This window comes from Meriones unguiculatus, chromosome 1 (assembly GCF_030254825.1).
Source record: "Meriones unguiculatus strain TT.TT164.6M chromosome 1, Bangor_MerUng_6.1, whole genome shotgun sequence".
NCBI classification, from domain to species: domain Eukaryota; kingdom Metazoa; phylum Chordata; class Mammalia; order Rodentia; family Muridae; genus Meriones; species Meriones unguiculatus.
In genome coordinates, this window is record NC_083349.1 from 41,964,680 (window position 1) to 41,987,069 (window position 22,390).

General features: G+C 45.7%; 1 protein-coding gene across 7 annotated transcripts in view; it reads left to right on the plus strand.

Moving 5' to 3' along the window:
- Kank1 (KN motif and ankyrin repeat domains 1) overlaps positions 1-22,390 on the plus strand; it is a 184,293-nt gene that overhangs the window by 116,256 nt on the left and 45,647 nt on the right. For 3 of the 7 annotated variants that reach the window (XM_021627576.2, XM_060387865.1, XM_060387861.1), the window contains exon 3: positions 12,336-12,455. In XM_021627576.2, the coding sequence (XP_021483251.1) occupies positions 12,419-12,455 (37 nt within the window). In that variant the 5' untranslated portion in view covers positions 12,336-12,418. Of the gene's footprint in view, positions 1-4,027; positions 4,046-6,270; positions 6,470-12,335; positions 12,456-17,828; positions 17,979-19,384; positions 19,535-22,390 lie in introns of those variants that run through there. The other 4 variants (XM_021627567.2, XM_021627589.2, XM_021627633.2 and 1 more) reach the window with 4 other exon arrangements.

The window sequence follows — 22,390 nt, forward strand, 5'->3', positions numbered from 1 at the left end:
AAGAGGCTCATGTGTTTGAATGCTTGGTCCCCTGTTAGTGGAACTGTTTGAGAAGGATTTGGAGGTGTGTCCTTGTGAAGGAAATGTGTCACTGGCGATGGGTTTTGAGATTTCAAAAGTCCGTGCCAGGCTAAGTATCTGTCTTTCTGCCTCAGGCTAGCCAGTCAGGTGGTAGAGCTCTTAACCCCATTCCCGCTGACTGCCATCTTGCTTCCTGCCATGATGATCATGGACTAACCCTCTAAAACCATAAGCAAGGCCTCAAGTAAATGTTTCAGGCATTGTCTTGGTCATGGTGTCTCTTCACAGAATAGGAAAATGACCAAGCTGTTTTTATTCTGACTGTTTACATTAGGCTTCCAGGTACTGTAACAGGCAAGCTAAGTCCTGGGTAAGATGTGTTGTCATCATGTAACGTCTTACAGCGTTTCCTGACAGACGTAGTCTACTCTTTTGAGGTAACAAGATGGGGAATCAATGATAAACTGTAATTCAAGTTTAAAAATACTGTCACTTTATGCATCTGTGATTTCTTTCTCTGTTTAAGAAGATAAGATCAAGCTATTATTCTTATCTTAGGCATCATTCTGGTCTCAAACTAGTAAAACAAACAAGCAAAAAAAAAAAAAAAAAGCAAAAAAAAAAAAAAAAACCTAGTTCTTTGGGTTAGTGTCCGTCCATTTTCATTTTGAAAATACAGCTTTAATTCCTTCTAAACAAAGCTACCACAAACTGCAGTTTGCCTCCTGGAGGGGTCCTGAGGGGAATGGTCTGGAGATGGTGGTGTCGTCCGAATGCTGAGGCACTGAGTGCTGGAGCTAAGTGCTATGAGTTTGTTTACTCAGAGCAGAAAATACTCTGAACTGAACAGCTCTGATCTTCTTCTGGCTCTCGGGTCCACACAGCAGAGGTGAGAAGCACTCGCTCCCCATCCATGCTTCCCCCAGTTGGTAACATGGGGAATGATTTTCACAGAGGTGCCATCATAGCCCAAGGACAGCACTCTAAGAACAGAGGCTCTGCCTGACGCAGGACACACCACCTTCTGCTTTCAGAGACCATCGTACAGCCAACCAAAGGTGCAAGACCACTCACGTGGGTGTCCTTTTGCTTTTATGTCTTAATGGCATGATAGCAGTTTCTTTATCTCTTCCATTTTGGATTATATGGATCGTCCTGGTGGGTTTTTTTAAAAGTGTGTATACAAGACTGAGAATGCAGACAGGGTCGGTTATTTGCCTGGCACATGCATGGAGCCCTGAGCTCAGTCCCAGCACCATAAACCAAGCGTGGTGGTGTGTGCCTAGGACACCATCAGCTACGTAGTGAGTTAGAGGCTGGCCTGCTCTCCATTCGTACTTACCTCTAAATGCGTATTTCATGTTGCGTATATATTATATAATTTGCCTTCTCATTCAAATCTCAGAATGCAGACAAAGAAATGGAGAGGTATCAAGTTGCTTTCTGATGGAATATGTCCACTCCTTCAGATCAACTGGAAATACTGTTGAACACCAGCTGGGCTATGAGTGGGAGGTACCAGACCCTGAAAAATGACATAATCACTGCACTCCGAGCTCACAGCCTGGTCAGAAATGGCGGTGCTTTGCATGACAGGAGCCCAGACATGCCAAGAGGTTCACTGCTCTGACCTTTTGAATTGTGGAGTCGTAAAACTGAGGGCATGCCTCTTGTCTCGTGTGGTTTAGAACAGAAGCTGGGAGACCTCATGTCTGATGCTACGTAGCTAATACTGGTGACGGGTGAGGGCCACAGGGCTCCTCACGGTGGAGGGCCGAGGGCAGGAAGCATTTTGTCAACGTTAATATTAAGTAGCGTGACTCTGGGAGCTGACGACACTGGCAGCCTGGCTCAGAAGGACACCACTCCTTTTCTGTATCTCATTAACGAAGCGGGTCGGTTCTTGTGATATAGAAGGGCATAAAAATGCCTGTCTTACAGTTACTTTCTGAAGTGTCCTTGTCATGACATCTCAGTATTTCTAGTCACTGGCCTTCTGTACCACATCCCCTCCCCCAGTTATTTAAAGATAGGAAAATTATATGCCTCAGTTTACCTAGCTCTAGACTGTGTCTGTTGTCCTAAACAACCCATTTATTTCTCACTTTGATACCCTCCAAAGTTTCTCCCTTAAACGTTAAGCATTCTGGTCTCTCTGTCTCGAGGCCTAGGAGAGAATTATGTGAGGTCTAAAGGTCTGGAGGAACTAAACTTAGCCACTGAGTTGGCTTACAGGGTGGATTTGGTCCAGGAACGCCCTGGAATGCATCTTACAGATTGAGGTCGGCGGTTTCTGGCTCTAGCTGCCACTGCAGTAGGTTTTCTAATGAGCTGCTAAGAGTGTAAGCACGTGGGTGAAGATCCTGGCAGGGAAGAAAAGCTTTGACACCGTGGCTGGTTGGAGTTTGGAGACTGATACCTTCTGAAAGCCTGTGGCGGGTTTCATTCGGTGTGAACACTCGCATTAAGATGGTATTGCTCCCATCCTGAACCATCATTACCCTGTCAGTTACCTAAGGGGATAAGAATTTGGATGGTCACTGTTCTGAGTCCCTTCAGTGACCCAGGAGAGATTTCTGCTCAGTCATCATTTCATCCGATACCCACGTCTATGCTTCAGAAATGTGTTTGTATATCTAAAAGGCCACCTCTGAGATAAGTGTGTATGTTAATATATAATGGTTTTTCCTACATTCCTTGTCTTTCTCTTTCTCATTTTTCTACCTTTCCATTTTCTTTCTTATGACTCTCCGCCTGCATAGCTCCTTTAGTGTGTGTGGCCTAGGCCACAGAAGGGGATGCTAGGTGGTGGGATAGTTTGAATTGCGCTGTCTTTGCTGACGGTCCCTTCATTTAGAAAGACTGACTAGGACCAAAGACCCAAAAGGGTGAAGAGGAAGCTCTGACAGTGCTGTTCTTTTTATAACAAAGGGATGGGTGTCACTATGACTGCTTACAATACCTAGTCTAATGGGATGAAGTTGTCCCTTGCTCCTGACATTAATATGGCATTTCTTAAAAAGCTAAAGTGATGCTTTGCTAGGTAATTGTATGCCCTCTCAGCATTTTCATTTTGAGGCAGTTCAGAAGAGTTCCTTGCTAGTCTTGGCCTGGTTAACATCAAATGCACAGCTCTTCCTTTCTCTCTTGTCAGCTCTACTAGAATTTAGGGGTTTTTCTCTGTGCTCATGAGCCTGCCAAAAATGTGCTTAAAGAAAAGAAAAAAAAAATCAATGGAATGGGGCTTTTTTCGCGCTGTTCCCACTTTATTCTCTAGCGAGGGAGAAGTTTGGTGAAGGTCTTTTAAACAACCATTCTTATGCTTTGATGTGGGGCTCTTACTGAACCACAAGTTCTGAGGTTCATTAGCCCTGGGTTCGAGCCCCACCCAAAACTGTGGTTTCCAATAAGCCCCAAAGGACTTAGGTATCATCAGACCCCAAGTCTGTGTGACACAGCATGAAGTGGGTGCTCTGTCCAGTCCTGACTCCACATGCTATTGTACCTCACCTGAGAGAAGTGGCACCAGCTTTGAGGATGGCTGTGGGTATCTGGACATGCTGGAGAGAGAGAGAGAGAGAGAGAGAGAGAGAGAGAGAGAGAGAGAACCTGGGATAACCAGGGCCTTAACGTGCCTGCTCATGCAAAGAGTTGGGAGTGGACTTCCCCGAACCAGCTCCTCAGGGCTGTGAGGACAGGAATTCGGGCCAGAGGGATAGGAGAGAGAGGAAGTGAGATAAGGCCCCTTTCCCTCCTGCCTCCATCCTACTGGTAGAACGGGAACATGAACCGTTGTCCCCTTTATTCATCCAAATAAAACTAAGGGCCACTCCTAACTGGCTTTGTGAGACTGTTTTCACTTCGCCAAGTGTCCTCAATACGGAGACGGAAATCTGGATGCCCTCTCCGAGCCGCTTCAGTGACCCAGGAGAGGTTCCTGCTCACTCAGCATTGCATCTGCAGCTCATGCCTATGCTTCAGGGATGCCTTTATGTGTCTGTAAGGCCACCTCCGAGATAAGTATGTAAGTTAATATACGATCACTTTCCCCATATTCCTTGTCTCTTACTCTTTCATTTAAAAAAGAAAAAAGAACCTTTAATTGTGCAGCTGCAGACTTTTAAGATTTTTCTTTGCTGTGTGTCGCCTGTGGCTGGCTGTGTGAACCTCTGTGTCCCCCGACACTGAGTTGAGATTCTGACATTACAGCGCAGCACTGCTAGAACTTTACTTGTGGCTTGCTGACATTTGTTTGGAGGTGTTCTGGAAGGTTCCTTGAGTCCAACTATGTTTCGGACTGAGAGTGTCCTCCTGCCGTATGCTTCGGTTACGCGATTGGCACCTGGAAAACTTGGGGTACAGCTGTGGGCAGTGAGCCTAACCCAGGAGGAGGGATTGAAAAGGAACGCTCGCTGTCACTTCGCCCCAGTGTTTGTTGTATGCAGTGACTGAGTGCTGAGGTAGAAGCTGCTGTGAGCTGAGAGCAAAGAGGAAACACAGAAGCTGGTGTTGAATGGTTTGAACGTGATATCGAACCCAAACCTACTGAGAGCACGCGTGCTGTACGCAAAGAGATGTCTGATGTCTCGCTTAGTGTGTGTTCTTCGTGCGTAAAGCAAAAAGTTGGGAATGGGCTCGGTTACGTTGCCCTCTCGGGTTTTTGGCTTCTGGAGAACAGCACAATGCTATCCATATGGTAGGATATACACAGGCTTCCCCTCCCCGCCCCCTTTTGTTCTTGCGCACCCACCTCTTAAAATTTACTTGTAGGGAATTACTGGGGAGGTACGCAGAGCAATCTGTCAAAAATGTTGCAATGTGAAAAATATTCTAAATATTTAGGAATTAAGGAAAGCCAAACAAAATATGGAACAGATATGAAAGAATTCTATGCAGCCATTAATAAGAGAAATAGTTACTGTCTTAAGATTGCTTGTATTATGACGGTGTACGTGTGTGTGTGTGTGTGTGTGTGTGTGTTTGGTCTTTTAAGACAAGGTGTCTCTGCGTAGCCCTGGTTGTCCTGAAACTCGCTCTGTAAAACCAGGCTGGCCTTGAACTCAGATCCTCCTGCCCCTGCCTCTGCCACCCAAGCGCTGGGATTAAAGACTTGTGCCAGCATGGCCAGCTGCAGTGTTGCATATTTCAAAGTAACATTTGGGAAATAAACACATGTACGTAGGAGCACAGGAAAGAACTGGGAAACTACACTTCGCTCGTGCTTTCCAGGTTTCTTTACCTTGTGAGGTGCTTGGCGGTTGTTTACCCGGCATTTGACAGGACGGCCCTTGTTAAAGCCTGGCTACTCTCTGCTCTGTGTGAAGACCCTGTGTGCACTCACCTGTTGATGGGCTTCTACGTTCCCACATGCTGGGTATTTTGTAAAGAGCACCGGGACACAAATATCTTCTTGAATTCCTGTTTCAGTTTTTTGCAAAGTATCCAGAAGTGGGTTGGTGAGCCATAAAATGATTCTATTTCTTGTTTGGGGAGAGCCCCCATACAGCCTTTCATTGAACTGCAGCACTTTTTAATTCTGTAGGTAGGGCCCAAGCAGTCCTGTTTCTCTACGTTACTATCACCTGTTTTACAGCGCAGCTCTGCCCGCCAGTGTGCCTACAGCGGCACTTGTTAGTTTGGAGTTTGGCGGAGGCGGTGTGAGGTGATGCCTCCTTGTGATTCTAGTTCTGCCTTGCTTGTCAACTGTGCTGGCCGTTTCACACTGAGAACTTTGACCAGGTAGCTCGTTATAAAGTGCTCTTAGGCACTTAGCCTCTTTAAAGTGTACCCCAAGTAAGCAGAAACTTGTATGCTCTTGGAACATACACACACACACACACGCACACACATGCACACACACTACCTGTGCATATACACATACCTGTATGCACGTGCACACACACACACAAACACACACATGCACATGTACACACACTCACCCCTGGGAGATTTCTATTTAGCCTAACCAAGCCTTTCTGAACCCAGAGGCCGGTGAGAGCTCCTAGGTGAAATTCCTGAAGTGAGATCTGAAGATGCAGCGTCCTTTCCCTCATGATGTATCACTGTAAGGCCTGTAAGCCTCAAAAACGCAGGCCCGAGCCTGTTTTGTTTACCCTGTAATATCTGGTACTGTCTGCTATCACATGCTGAGGTTTAATATTAGTTTAAACAAACCACTAGGGTAGGCTTTGTGGGGACGGCTTCTAAATCACTGAGTAACGTTTCGTTAAAATCCTGCTCCCTTCCCAGCTCCTGGAGTCTTGATTTCATCCTGGCGAGTCTTCCCGCCAAGCTGTGATGTTAAGATCCTCTGCTGTACGGCAGGGTCTCCAAGAAACTCGTTCAAGCGCAGACCGCTGGGCATGGCCCCCGGAGACCGCTCCATGCTCCGTGTCTGAAAAGATCTGAGGATTTCCATTTCTTACCCCCACCCTCACCTTAACTGAAAGTAGGTACTTTTCTCATAATATACTCCGATTCTGGTTTTCCCTCCTTCCAGTTCCTCCCCACACCCCTCACATCTGAATCCATTCCCTTTCTGTGTCTCATTGGAAAAGGATAGGTATCGAATAGGAATATTAAAGTATGATGAAATACAATATAACAAGATAAAACAAAAACTATCACACCAGAGTTGGGCAAAGGTAAAATATACAGAAGGAAAAGAGCTTAAGAGAAGGCACAAGAATCGGAGACCCACTCATTCGCAAACGCAGGAATCCCATGAACACACTAAACTGCAACATCTTTTACAAAATTTTGGGATGTGACACTGCTGAAAATTTTATTTTATTTTATTTTATGGTCATTGGTGTTTTGAGTGTATACATGTCTGTATGTGGGTGCCAGAGCCCCTAGAACAGGAGTTACAGACAGTTGTGAGATGGCATGTGGGTGCTGAGGATTGAATTCGGGTCCTCTGGAAGAGCAGCCGGTGCTCTTAATTGAGCCGTCTCTTCAGCCCCTAAGAAATACCATTTTAAGGTGAAGAATCTGAAGGTTTGTAACTGGCTCCTAGTTTACTTGGTGACAGGCCCAGTAAGAGTATGGATCAGTTGAAGGGCAGTTTTAGGGAGGGTCACTGGAGAATACAATCCCAGAGGAGACAAAGGGAAACTTTTCTCCTAGAGCAGTAAGTGAGAACATTTGACATCATTTAAGCAGAACACACACACACACACACATACACACACAAAGCCTTTCCAAGTTCACAGCCTGGATTCTCTTAGACCTGTGCTGTTAGCCTTGTTCTTGACTCTGAATAGAACACAGTACTGAAATTTTATTAACTCATGAACCACCACTGGACAGAATTCTTTCTCAGCAGGAGCAAGCCATTAGTAATCTGGCCATACCTATAAAACCAAAGCTTAGTTTCCATTAGGATTGTTTTCCCCAAGACAACTGCAGAGGGACCAAAACAGGTCAAAACACGCTGCCTCACTGTGCTTCAGCTGAGTCTTAAGGATGTTTTCCTCCAAAGTCAACAAGAAGTTCATAGGAGGAGGGAGGAGAGGGACCGGGTCTTCTGACTTCTGTCTGGCTGCCCTCCATCGTCTGTTACTTATGGGGGCAGGAGAGCAGTTGGTGTCAGTCACTGTCAGGAGAACTTTCACCCCAGAAAGTTTCCTGGAAATGAACTTTACAAGCATTAGTTATTACTACATATACAGGAAGCCAGTCTGTCCCAGCAACCCAGCTGGAGTGGAGCCAGGGTGAGACTCTGAAAACATCTGGAGGCTTCCAGGTGGCGTCGGCCTGCCCACAACTCCTTCACACTCTGGGAAAGATGCCGGTGTCCTTTGTGACGTTGGGTGGCTGTGGGTGAACAATAGGGGTCTGTGAACGGGCATGGCTCACCCACACGCACTTTGGAATGAAGTTCACAAGGAGGCAGGCATCATCTTGGAAACTTGTCAAGTAAGACAGAAAGATGAGTTTTTGGTGCAGCTGATCACTGAGCATGCCAGAAACCTACGTTTTCTCTGTTCCCGACGCACAGATCCCCAGCTGGCTTATTTCAGAGAAGAGCACGGACATGGGGCTCCTTTGCTCAGTGCTGCACTCTGAGGTTCAAAATCAGATGGGCTTATGATAGTCAAACATGGAATGAGGAGTGGATAGATGGGTGGATGGGTGGATGGATGGGCAGATGGATGAACTTATTCACTGGTGCTTTTTTTTTTTCTCCTTATTCTCTTTGTTTAATTGGTTTCTGTGATTTAAAAGTACCTACTTCAGCCTTTATCTGGGGTTACCCCAACACATGAAGTTGCAAATACAACTATAATATAAAATTAGAATTGCACTTTGGAAGGCCAGCTGTGTCGACAAACAGGGCACAAAATATCCCCATAGGTAAACCCTAGCCTTCTTCCTACATTACAAACGAAAGCCAGTATCTAGGTAAGAGTCTCTCTCCTTCTCCCCCTTCCTCTTTCTCCCACTTCTCTCTCCCCCTCTTCGTTCCCCCTCCTCCCCTCCCTCCGCCCCTCTTCCACAGAAAGAAATTTATCTGCTGTATACGAAGGGGTCAAATGAGGTTGGATCATACTAGGTAGCATAACTGCGAAACAAGGAAGGGCTGGTTCACATTTCCCCCCACTCCTAGATGGGGGTGAGTACAGGAAACCACTGGGAGAGAATCTGATCCTGAACTGTGGCCACACTGATGTACTTTTAATCGTTGCTGTTAATTAGGTTGTTGATGGCCTTTGCAGTGCCTACAGGAATGTGTGGACAGCCGTCTGTGGTAAGTTAGACAGGGTTTTGGAGGCTTGTCGTTGAGCTGTCATTTTTTAAAGTTAGAGCAAAGGCATTTGTGCAGTAGTGTGTCCTGTCGATTTTGGTAGGGTCTACTTCCTCCTCTCTGAGTGTCCTTAGGCCATCTTGCTTTCTTGCTTCACTTACACTCAAGCGGATTGAGTCAAAGGGTCCCTGCACTGACGCTGTGCGTCCCCTCGCAAGGTTTAAAAGGCCCATCACGTGTTGACGCGTGTAACATTCTCTTGTGGGACAAGCCCTGTGCTCTTGCTGCTAATCCCATAAGCGCGGCAAGCTCAGTTGTTCCGCTCAGTCGTGTAGCTATGTGACCTGGGTACGCTCCAAGCCTTTGCTACTTGTAAATTGAAGGAATGGATTTTTAATGTTTCACAGGTTCTTGGGAGGGGTAAGCAAGGTAATAAATTGGGGATGATCCTCGGTGCCATCCAGTCTCTGGAAATAAAAGAGAGAAGGTGCATTCTTTATTTTCTCTATTGAAGCACTTCCCCAAATCAAAAAAAAGTGCTTCTTTTTATTTCTATTTTTATTTTTTGTAGGTAGCAGAACTCTTGCACCATGGACGAGTTAGTGGTTGGCGCTTTCCTCCAAAGGAGGAAAGGAATGCTTTATTGATCTGAAACACTGGAATGGGCCGTGACTGTGTTCTCTGCTTTCTTTAGTGGACTGATAGAAGACAGCACTTCGTTAGGAAGAGCGGGTCCTTACATTTGGAAGGCCACCTGTCAGATGGGATAATGCCTGGCAGGGACTGCTCCACAGGTGACAGCTGCTCTCAGCTGCATGTCAACACAGAAACTGCCAGCCATTTTATCCACGACATGCTTGTAGCTCCTAATTTTAGGCTTCCTTCTTCTTTTTATTGTATTGTTCTGTTTTAGGAGGGGGTGGGAGAAACCAATTTGGATCTGAGATAAAGATCTCCTGCCAGGTGAGAGAGTTTCAGAGTGTGTGTGTGTGTGTGCATGTGTTGGGCCAATGAAGCTTGGCTAGGTAGATTCTGGGCTCCTCTCCATCCAAATACCTTGACACATACTTCACTCACCCCTGACACCCTCGGCTTGTCTCTTCTTGTCTTCTGCTTGCCTGCAACAGGTTAAATGGTGGTATTTACAAGCCACTCTGAATTGATAAAAGAGCACAAACCTGAGAGGCCACTGAGGGGCCAGAAAACAGGGTTCGGGCTGAGGTTTTGGTTGCTGTGGCTTTTAGAAGTGTGATTAGTTGATGGATTCCAGAAGCTTGGCTTCCTCCTTGACCTCTCCCTTCCTCACCCCCACTCCGCCCCTCTAGACTTTCCAGGCCCTGCATTCTGTTTTCATACTGCCATACCTGGCAGACATTGATAGTCACTTCCATTCCTTCTGTCCCTAAAGCTCGCCTTTTAACACAGCCAGCTCCCACTGTGCACAGCCCTGCAAGGTCCAGTGCCCCGTTTCCCAGGGAGTGTCAGGTGAGAGAGATTAGAGCCAGCCTGCCCGGGTATGCAGAAGCTCCAGCAGTGAGTGGAGGGCACAGAACCCGGGCTGCCTCAGCACAGCTCTCTGCTGTAACTGCAAGAGCGTGCAGGAGGCCATGCCCCTCAAGCAGCCTTTAACCACAAAAAGTCCTTTTGAGTTTGCAGCTATGAATAGCGAGGACAATTTCTCTAGCTAAGGAGCAAGGTTCGCATCCTACTTGATCACAGTCAATAGCCATCTTTCCCTTCATTCTTTCTTACAAGTATTACTAACATCCTGTGAGTTCGGAAGGTAGCCCGAGCGATGCCTGCTACGCGGGAGTCCTGTTCTTGCATCTCCCCTTTCAAAGCAAATGAAGCCCAAAAGATGAGTCCAGACATTGATATTATTATTATTATTAATGAAATAATGAAGGAGCCAGCATCATCTATCACTTCATGGTTGCCAGGGGCAACCACAGTGGATATCCTGATTCATTTACTTCTGTTTTTGTTTTGTTTTTTTAAAATTAAATATACAAACACTTTTTTAAAAACAAGCTCGGCTTTATAATTTGATTGGCAGTATCTTTTTAAAAGTCAGTGGTACTTAAAATCACATCGTACTGAAACATGTGACAATAGAGATTTTAATAGCAGTTAGAGATTAATGAACATCGGCTCTTCTTGGCATTAAAGAATTAATATTACATTGATTTGTGTGCAGTTGCTGTGAAGGTGCGCACACACATTTATTGCTAATTTTAAGTTTTAGTTTATGTGTGTGTTACGTGTGTGAACACATATGTGCCATGAGTGCGTATGGAGGTCAGTTCTCTTCGAGGGGTCAGTTCTCTCCTTCTGCATTCTGGAAACAGGGTCTCTGGTTTCTGCTGCTGGCTTGTGTCCTCTGGGCATTCTCTTATCTCTACCTCCTATCTCACAGAAGGAGTTCCTGGTTTATCCTTTGAGCCACCACATCTGGCTTATGATTTGGTTTCCTGGGGTTGAACTCAGGCTTTCCATAGCAAGTGTTTTTACTTTCTCAATCACCTCACCAACACTGAGTGTTTTACCATTTACTCAACAAGTCTGCATGATTACAGCGGCCGTGCTAGGAGGCGTATGTTTCTGCTGTGTAGCACTCTTGTTTCTGGGAAGTCATTTGGCTTCGTGGCTGACGGCGGTTCCCAGTGAGGTGTGTTTCTTCTGTCTTCCTAGGTCTGGAGTTAGGATGTATCAGTAGTGTTTCTGGATATAATTATTTACTTTCTTTGACAATGTGTTTTTAGAAGCGTTTCTAAAAAGCAGTGGTTAGAGCAGTATTTTTTTTCCCCAGCTTATTTCATGCTTGTTTCAAAGTTTGTAATTGTCATATGCCTCTGTGCCGTAACCCAAGGTAGCTTAACAGAAAGTCACTTTAAAATTAGAATTGTACTGTGCAGTGTGGAATCCAGTGCCTCCTCTGCATGCCGCGCTCTTGTTTGAAATTTGCCTAAGAGAACAGTGCAAAGTTCTGTCACTGAAGGTTCAGGGTGTTTTGTTTTAAGAGAAGATTGACTGCACCGTATTAGTATCTTAGCAAAGTGACTGCTTAGAAGAAAAGTGGGACTTGTTAAAAAGACTTAGTATTTAAAAGAAATTTATACAAATTTTACCTTAAAGGTAAAGCATCCGGTATAAGAACTATTTTGAAATCGCAGTTGGACAAGTGAAATTATTGAATCATTTTTTAGAAAAGCAAATGAGCTTCAAAACTTATATATATTTATGTGTGTGTGTGTATATATATATATATATATATAATATCATATGATTAAATATAATTTTAAAATGAGAGAGTGCTGAAGAGGGGCATGTGTTAGGTAGCCGGCCTCCTGGGTAGTCAGTGTCAGGGAGCCAGTTCTCTCTCCCCGGAGTGTATTGTTTCAAGACCTCACCTTGGGCATGTGGGCATGTCATTTCTCTGGACACTTTGGGACCAGGCCTCAGGAAGCCACCCAGCCTGTCCTTCTCCAATTAGTTGTCATCTCTGTCCACAGAGACCGAGGTTTATTGTTCGACCTGTCTGATGGGGCTCCCGCTATTGTTTCAGGTTGAAAGCCTTTGGGAACTTGCTATATGAAATCCACACGAATCCTCACTCTTTGCTGTGTCCATCCTTGGATTTGAGCCAGCATGGCTTATACTACAAAAGTCAACGGTTGTCCTGCAGGTAAGTGGGCACTGGTGACAGGGAGGAGGAGGTGGGAGGGTATGTCTTTGCTCAAACTGCTTTTTTATTTGTTTTAATAATGGAAAGATAATAGTAAGTGGCCTAGAGAAATAGAATTTGACACAACTTTTATTGGTTGAAGTTGTTCTTTAATATCTTAGAAAACTTGCCTTACACACACACACACATACACATTTAGTGGGAGTGGGTATCAGAGGACACCTTTGTGGAAGTCATTACCCACCTTCCATCATGTTGATTGCAAGTGGTGAACTCAGATGGTCAGGCTTGGTAGCAAGTGCCTTTACCCCACCCAGCCATCGGGCCAGACTTTTTTTTTTTTTTTTTGTCCTTTTCTCTTTAATAAAGACAATTCTTACCTCAAAGTTCTGTTGATGCATTGAGACAGAGATGTAAAAACCTTGAATGCTGAGCAAGCACTATTCAACTTAAACTTCTCTCGGAGCCATTGGATGAAGGGCGACCAGTTTAGATGCCGAAAATCATTTCCTAGGTTTTTTTGATGGTACGAGCCATGGGGGAAGGAGGATGTATGGAACAGAGCCCAGACACCTTTGTTTCTCTGCTGTCAGAGTTTATCTTATGCGCATTTGGTATTTTGCCTGCATGTATGTCTGTGTGAGGGTGTCAGATCTAGAGTCTTAGATAGTTGAGAGCTGCCATGTGTATGCTGGGAATTGAACCCAGGTCCTCAGGAAAAGCAACCAGTGCTCTTAACTGCTGAGCCATCTCTCCAGCCCCATCACTGAGTGATCTTGTCTTTACTTGATGGAGTGGCAGTTAGCAGGCTAAGTTCTTTTATCCCCACCTTAGGTGTTAATTCTTTGTGCACACATTATACACGTCACAGTCATACGTCACAGTAGGCCACGGAATGTCTGTACAGACAGGTTAAAGAGGCCTGACTGAAGGCAGAAGCAGTGCAGATGATTGAGTACGATTCACGACCAGGGCAGGATGAGCTGCCTAAGTTCTGATGAGTAGCACCAAGCTGTAACCCGGGGACAGTCTGAAGTCCGGTGCTTATCGATCTTATCCCTGTGCTGCTTGTACCAGGTGTTTAGATGAAAGGTGACACCGTGTCCATGCTAGCTCCCCCTCCTTTTATGGGACCCAGGTGAGGAGATCATCCCTCATCCATCTGGTATGTTCAGTAATTTCTTGGGCCTCGCTTTTCTGTGTCCTCAAGCAACTTATGTGCCTGCTGGTTCACAGTGGATGGACTAGTAGTGGTTTCTAAGATGGAGACTCATCCTGACTCAGCATTTGATTAAAGTGGAGCCACCTGTCGCTTGATAAAATGGAGTCACTCTGGACAAGGCACAGCCTGGAAGCTGTTTCATACAATATTGAGTCACTTAGAGTGACTCACATAGCTTGGTCTCCACAAGGGAGAGACTTACTTTCTGGTATAAAGTAATTCTTTGGTGGATTATGTAACAAGCTATATTTTTTGAATCACGAAGACCTGCATTCTGATTTTTATTATAGTTGAGATTTGAGAGAAATTGTAGAATAAATAGGGGTAGAGTTATCCTAAGAGAGAGTATATAGCAGATAAGAGCCTGTGTGTGTAACAGCATACTGGCTATTGAGTCTTCTCTTGAAGAGTTTCTTGCTGAGTAGATGCATGATTGACAGCAGAGAGCTTTCTTCTCCAGGGCCTGACCCCAGAGTTCTAGCCTTGCTGACTCTGAGCACCCTCACATGAAGGCATTGTACTCGAGAGGGACAGAGACTTACAGGCAGGAGACTGTGGTCAGCTTTTGAGCTCTGCTCCTGTGGTAGAGACCTTTCCCACCTCCCGCCTGCCTACTTGCTGACCTTGCCCTGGTCTGCCTTCCCTTCTCCTGAGATCTGATAGCAACAGTAACTTTTCCCCCACTTGGTTTCCTGCCTAGTAGGTCCAGGCATCAAGTGTGAAAGTAATGGAAAGTCCTCAGGTTCATGTTTTGCAGGGTGTGTAAGCATGAATGGTTACTGCAAGGCGGTGTCTGTCCGGTCCAAGTAAGCCTGCAAGCCAGGGCTCTCAAGCTTCCTGAAGCTGCACCCCTTTAATACAGTTAGTGCCTCATGTTGTGGTGACCCCTAACCACAAAATTATCTTTGTTGTACTTCACGACCATGATTTTGTTACTGTTCCGGATCCTAACGTAAATGTCTGTGTTTTCTGGTAGTCTTAAGCCACTCCTGTGAAAGGGTCATTTGCCCTTCAAGGGGGTCATGACCCACAGGTTGAGAACCACGGCTTTAAGCAACTCAGTCAGCTCCCTTTTCTGTTCTCCATAGGGACCTGAACTCACATACCCCCTCCCACACACACAGTCATTATTTTAAAAATTTTTAAAATAGTTTTAGACATTAATTTTTTGTGTGTTGATTAGGTCTTTTGTGGGGGGGGGTGTCTTTTGACACAAGCTAGACTCTTCTGAGAAGAGGGAACCTTAACCTCCAGGCTTATGCTTGGATTTTTGTCCTGACTTCCCACAAGGACGGACTGTGATGTGGACGGGTAAGCTAATAAATAAGCCCCTCCCTCCCTCTTTTTGGTCCTAAGCAAACTAAGCAAACTAAGACAGTGTGTATGGAGGCCGGGCAGCTAGTGGGAGCTAGTTACCAGTCTGTACTAGGAGGAAGAAAAAAAAGGAACTTAATTTGGGTCATTTAGTAGTCGCTTTAGATGTAAGCTATGTGGTTTTGTGTTTGTGGATTGTTGGTCCCCCCCCCCAATAAAGTCGTGTGTTTGATTGTTTTTTTATTATGCTGTCCTTAAATGTGGTATCCCAACCCTTCCCCTAAAAATAACTGTCTGGGGTTCATAGAGCCAGCATAGGCAGTTCATAGCTTTTTACGTTCTTACGAATCAAGGAGAAGTGGCTCATAAAAAAGCGTTAGAGAGCAAATAACACTGTCCCTCGGCTGCCGTCACGAAGACTGACCGCACACTGACACCACTTAGCGTTCTCCCTGGGGAGGGGGTGGTCCTGTGTCCTTCCGCACTCCAGCTTCTCCACCGAGTTCTTGAGATAGGATGGGCAAAGCGTGCTGATTGTGAAATGAGAGCAAATCAGTGCTGCCATTTGTAAATCGTTTTTAGGATACAGTTCTGACCCAGAGGTCAAGACTGAGTGAGGAGTGCCCAAGTTTGCCTGCACTACCCAGCTTAAGAAATAAGCGGTGGGTGCCAGAACACTGCAAGTACTGAGGACCTGCTATGCACCGGATGCTGTTTTTGTATGAAACTGAGAATGCAGCAATAATGAACAAAACAGGTGTGAATTTCTGCCCTCTGCGATTATATACAGTGGAAGCCAGGGTCTCCTGTGGGCAGGGATGCTAAAAGAGAACATGTGTTTACGCCACAGAAGGACTGTGTGTCTTCTGTTCACATTTAATGGGTGATCCTCTGCTTGTTTCACTGGGCTAACCTGCCCCACCTGCGCCACCTCCGCTTGCAGCGCGCTCCTTGTCGCTCACTCCTTTCTGCATGGGTCACTGTCATAGCTCGCTGTCTCTTTAGCAGAGCCTCAGCTGGTGCAGCTCGTACACACTCATTCGAAACACTACCAGTGGCTGTAGAATCTGCTCTCGTGAGCTTGGTTCATCGTAGATTGCTCTTGACTCTTCTGTAACCAGCCAGGCAGTAAACAAGGATCGCCGGTGAGGAAGGTAACTGGATTTCTTCAGGGTCTCAAAAATGGGGACAGCCTGTTCTTCGCCTGAGTTCCCAAGTCATGTTGTAAACTGGCTACCCTGATTGATACCTCCCTAAACACTAATTAATGTTGGGAAACCTTAATTAGGGCCTAGAATTCCTTCAGAAGCCAAATAACAAGTGGCTGATTTGTCAGATGAAGATAATAACAAGAGTCCTCTCTTCCTCACAAGACAGGTGTGAACGTTGTCATGCAATGGTCTGTGGTTCTATCGAGGTGGGGTCTCCGGGCTGGCTTTGAACTCAGTCCTCTTTCCTCCTCCTGAGTGCTGGGATTTAGGCATGCGTTTACACTCGCTATGGAAGAACACTTTCTAAGACACAAAGTGTGTGTTAGACATCAGGGGACAGGCAGGAGCTGAGACATCGGGCAGGCTTTCTCTAACTGTTGAATGGAATGAATGGATGATGGTGGTTAACTGGCTTTTCTGGTCGCTGTTAACATCGTCCGGTTTGCTAATAGTGGCCTTCCCTCCTTTATGGCTTCCCCCTCTTGTGGGTGAGTATAATCTTTCTTGAGATGTCCATTCTCTTACGATAGCTGCTCACTTATTTACTGACTGTATGAGATAGTAAAAATTGTTGGGGCTGGAGAGAGGCTCAGTGGTGGAAGAACATTCACTGCCCTTGCAGAGGACTTGGGATCCCAGCACTCAGATGACAACCGGCTGTACCTCCAGCTCCAGCGGCTCTGACGCATGCCCTCTTCTGGCCTTTGTGGGCACCAGGCACACAGAGTGGTGCACTGTATTTGTGCCAACAAACCCTTCTACACATGAAAGGAAAAAATTTTGTATTCTATTTTTAAAAATCAACTTGATAGCGTTCATAAATTTGGCGGGAAAACAGAAGAGGGCATACCTACAAGCTCATAATAGGTCCTTTTGATTTTGAGACAGGGTTTCTCTGTGTAGCCTTGGCTGTCCTGGAACTTGATTTGTAGACCAGGCCGGCCTCAAACTCACAGAGATCCGCCTGCATCTGCCTCCCAAGGGTTGGGATTAAAGGTGTGCACCACTACCTCCCAGCTCTCCCATAATAGGCCTTATTTTTTAGCATTGTCCCTTTCCTGGCAGACAAACTTAGGGCTTCAGTAAGTTTTCATACAATTTGGTACATAGCCCTTGGCCTTAACACTTTCTTCATTCTGCCCAGTCTTCATGGAAAATAGCTTTTAAATTGGTCTTCGTGACAGCTTCCTGGTACCTCTTGTCATATTTCTAGCAGCCTGATTACCCTTCCTTTCTTGTTGAGGTGTTTGGAATAAATGTTGCCGTACCTTCCCTCGGTAAAGACAATGATGCAAAAAAAACCTCTTCTTCTTGCCCTGCTATTTTTTTTCTCCTCTTCCATGATTTCCTGAGAGTAATTTCAGAGAAATAGGAGGGAGCCAAAGGGTACAGCTTTTTAGTGGCTTCAGTAAGTGTCAAGAGGGCTTGAATCCGCTTAGCCCGCTCAGTGATTTGGCTGTGGATTTTGTCTCTATGCTGATCTCAAATGAGGTACAAAGGGCATTGATAAGGCCGGGTCAAGCAGACTGAGCCCAAGACTCCTGTAGAGCAGGCAGGGCTAGCTGCAGCACTCACAGCCCACTCTGGGTTGTGTAAATATTTTTTCTGGGCAGGCGCATTTCTCAAACAGAACTCTGAGCCCACTGAAGGTGAGCCTCGCAGCTAGAATTTCCAGTTTAAACGCCACTCCACACCGGCTAGCCTGCCTGGAGTCGCGTGGGTTTCCTGAGACCATCTTTAGAAGGGACACAGCCACGCTGCGGTGTGCTCATGGCGGTGAGTGGCAGCCCTGGCGTCGGTTACCCTGTCCCCACAGGCAGAGCTCGAACTCCTTAGAAAACTGCTCCACTCCGCCACTTCCCAGGGTCCCTTGATTCTGTCAGATGTGTATTGGGCCTTGTATTTTCCCGTAAGTAGTGTCATCAGTCAGAAAAGGCCAAGGGTAAAACCGAGTTTCTTAACTTGAAAGTACAGGTGGGAAGGAGCTAGAGGTATCTTTTATTTCAGTTGTGAGGAGGTCTCTCCTTTCAGCTATCTGGCCTCTCTTTGCTCCTTGGATGACATAAGACAACTGTGAAGCTGACACAGTGAGTCAGTGGCTAAGGCGAGACTGCCTCATGATGACATTGACAGTATATTTAATATCTGATAAGAAGGTGTGAGAAAACAGACCAGGAGAGGTAGGTGTGTGTGTGTGTGTGTGTGTGTGTGTGTGTGTGTGTGTGTGTGTGTGTTTCAGCAAACTTACACCTGAAAAGTGAAATGTCCTTTAAGATAGGGATTATCAACCAGGTGAGGTGGCGCATGCCTATAATCCCAGCACTCAAGGAGGCAGAGACAGGCAGATCTCTATTGAGTTTGAGGCCAGCCTGGTCTACAAAGCAAGTTCCAGGATAGCCAGGGCTCTGTTAAACAAAGAAATCCTATCTCAAGGAAAAAAAAAAAAGATAAGGATTATGGTAATAGTTTTTTTTCTTTAATGTGTATTAGTTTCTTAGTGTGCATGATAAAGGTTGTGTTGATAGTTTACTTTTTAATACACATTAATGTGCATTGTTTCATTCAGTTAAATTAATTAACCTATTTAATGCCTTATATTTCTTTACTGTACCATGCACTTCCTTTCTAGAATTAGCTGTGTTTATTTATTCGATTTAATTAGGTTGTGCATCTCAGCTTTTAATAAAAGTTAGCTATTAATTTATTGAAGGCTAATTCCACACCGGTAGTAAATAAAATAATTTTTCTCTAGTTATGATCTTTGACAAGGCTGTTGTGGTTTTTGTTTGTCTGGTTTGTTTGTTTGTTTGCTTGACTTTTTTTAAGGCAGGTAGTTTTGAGTTTCATAACTGTTAAAATGCCAACACCAGTTACAAACAGAAAATCCTGGGTGTTTTGTTGTTGTTGTTGTTTTGGAGTCTGTCCTGTGTGGCTAAGATGAGCTCCAGAGTTGATCCTCACCCCTAGAGAGGTTGTGAAAGATCCTCCCTGCCCAAGGCTTGCCTGCTGGGCTAACTCTCAAGGCTTGGCCTTCACCTGGAACCAGCTTCAGCTCCCAAGCATTCTTTCTCCAAGGCTTGCCCAGTCATAATGGGTTAAGCATCAGATTTCAAGCAGGCGATTAGGGCTGAAGCTAAGCTGGGACTGGTGATCCCTGCCAGTGAGTACCAGCCTCTCTGGGCGTAGGAAGGAGAGAAAAGGAGTCCTGTTCCTGGGGCAGGGCAAAGAAACCCTGGGCTGCAGATGTCTGCCACGCTGACTCTAAGAACCTGGGGAGCCAGCACAGCCCTTACCACCAGCTCTGGAAATTCCATGCTCTAGGACTTCCCTTGGTAAGCATTGCCATTTTTTTATGATTTGCACTTCCACTCTTAGCTGGCTCCAGCAGGCCGGCAGCATCTATCCACGGATAACTCACTTTTCCCAGGGGTTGCCTTCTGCCTATGCCTCGGAGCAGTTCGGTCCATCTCCTTTGCGCAGTCTCTAAGAGGTTTCTATGGCCTGGGAGGAGATGGACTAGAAGGGCTCCTAGTCTCTGCTTGGGGGCTCTTCCCTGTAAAAAGCTGCTTGAGTTGATCTGGCATAAAGAATATTAGCATAGTTCCTTCATTCATAGAAGCGATACATTTTTTTACTCTTTTCTTGAAATTTTTATTAAAATCGCCATGAATAGACCTCACTAATAAAATTTTGATTGAGGACCTAGAAATGAGATTTTTTTTTTTTTAAAGTATCAATTCAGACTGCTGTAGACATTCTCAGGCCAAACAAGGTAGGATTCTCCTTTTTTTTCTCTTGGCTACTCTGTGAAATGTTTTCTGAGTGGGCTGTTTACTGGCACATTCACTTTCATATTCGTAAGGGGAAATATGCTTGCGTTTAGGAGATGAATTGGGCTCAGCTTTGGGGCTGTACAGCTCATTAGGAAGACTAAAACCAGAACTTTGAAAATATGTTGCCCATGTGTGTCTCAGCACCAGTGACCTATCTCAGAAGGAAGTTTTGTACAGACAGGCGGTCGTCCCACTTTCAAATTCTGTTTCTATTTTGAGGATTTTTAAAAATACAGTGACCAGATTCCTCATCCGAGCTGTTCTTAGAACCAGTGACAGCTGGAATTCAGACTAAGCTGTATTCTTTGGGCATTTTTCATCAGTAGATTGTGTCGTGATAGACAGAAAAGCTGTGCTGGGGCACTAGCTGTTGGATTTGCAGGATTTAACTTAGCTGGAAAGTTTAAAAACTTCAGAAGTCCCAGGTCGGCCTCATTTTATGGCAAGCCAGATTTGATTGATCCCTTGACAGTTCCTTCACGTGGATCAGAGGCTGTAGACTTTGTTACATCTTCACCATGTAAACCTTTCTTTAAGGAGTCAGGTAAGCATTCAGAGAAGCAATTTGCTGTGTGTTCACTTGCATTCTTTTCCTGTGACTTCATGTAAGTGAGGAAGGTTTTTCTCTCCAAGAGATCTTTTGCATTTTGAATATACTTCCTGTCTCAGAATTGCCTGCTGAACAAACATGAGGTCCTGAATTCAAATCCCTAGCACTCACATAAAAGCCAGGTGTGGTTGCAGATATCTGTAACTCTGGAATTGCTGAGTGGGGCAGAGGCGGGTGGACCTCTGAAGTGTGCTGGCGAGCCAGTATGGCCAATCAGTGAGTTCAGAAAGAGCCCCTGTCGCAGCCTGGCATGGTGGCGCACCCTTTAATCCTGGCACTTGGGAGGAGAGGCATGTGAATCTGTGAGTTCAAGGCTAGCCTGGTCTACATACTGAGCTCCAGAACAGTCAGGGCTACCTAGTGAGAGCCCTATATAGTGGAGTATGATAGAGTGATACGCCTGCATGATCTGTGGCCCCCTACCAGTGCACACACAGTCGTGTGTGTGTGTGTGTGTGTGTGTGTGTATGAAAAAGGATTTTAAAAAACCAAAGTGTTCCTTGTTAGGGAGGACCAAAAGAGAGTCCCGTGGCTGCTGGATTTGTTCACATAACATTTGGTTGAGTTGATAAACCCCCATCAGCTTTGCAAATAACTTTGTGAAAACATTGATTGGGCAAACCCTGTCCACTTTTCCCATTCCTGCCTCTTCCGGGTCCTTTCCTCTCCTGTCAACTGCCCATTAGTCCAAGGCCTCTTGTTTCTCTGCCACAGGTGTGTGTTAGAGTCTCCTGCAAGAAAGGGACAAATATACTTCAAGCTAGAGACTGGGGGAGAGTAGGGAGAGAGACTGGACATTTCCAGTGGCTCACAAACCTAGTGTTTAATATCATTGTAACACTGCTGGTGTGTGTCAGCTCTTACATTCTTCCTCTGGTCTGAGCCACCCTCCCTTAAGTCCAGAGACCCACCAAGGTGGAGCCTGACGCTCTGTCCTTCAGTATTTTTGAGGGGCTGGGATCCTGCATTCCAACTGGGGACACACCAAGACAACTTTGGGAGTATGACCTGTTTGCCTACTCCCCTCAAACTGTGAAGACAAAGGCTGGTTTGTCATCCCATGCCCTGGCAGAGGATACGGAAGTGCCTGCTGGGTGTATGTAACATGTTACCCTCACTGGTGCCTGGCCCGAGGGTGGTGAATCAGCCTGATGATACATTGGCATTTACAAAACACCGAAGGGTGGAGACCTGAAGTCTGTGGGCCAGTGGGGGAGGAGGGAAGGTTTGCCTGCCTGTGAAACAATTCCAACAATGTAGCTTACAGGAAAAAGTTGCAAAACACAAAGCCCCGTGCCACCAGATTTTTTTTTTCCAGTAGCACCAGGCTCTGTGTAGCTTCCAAATCTGCCCCGGGGACAGTGTGAGGTGGGTGGCCCCAGTGTTCCATGAACTTTAGGGCTGGTCACCTGTGTTGGTCCCAAAGGGGCCACGGTGAGCCCATGCTTCTCCTCCCAGACTCTCAGTGTTAGTGGTTAGGCAGCCTGTTTCTCGGTTGCCTAGTAACCTATGATGTCATCATGTGTCGCCCACCAGGTGTGTGGCAGAGGCACCTGGCAGACGGGTTCAGCTGTGCAGGAGCTATAAATGGACCTCTGACTCTTACCTGGCTCTCTTGTTCTCTTGCTGTCTCCTGCCCTCTCTCCCTCTCTCTCCATCTCCATCCAGTAAACATTTTTCATATAGTATAATCTGTTGTGTGCATCATTTTTAAAAATAATACTACTCAGCAGGCACAGAAGCAG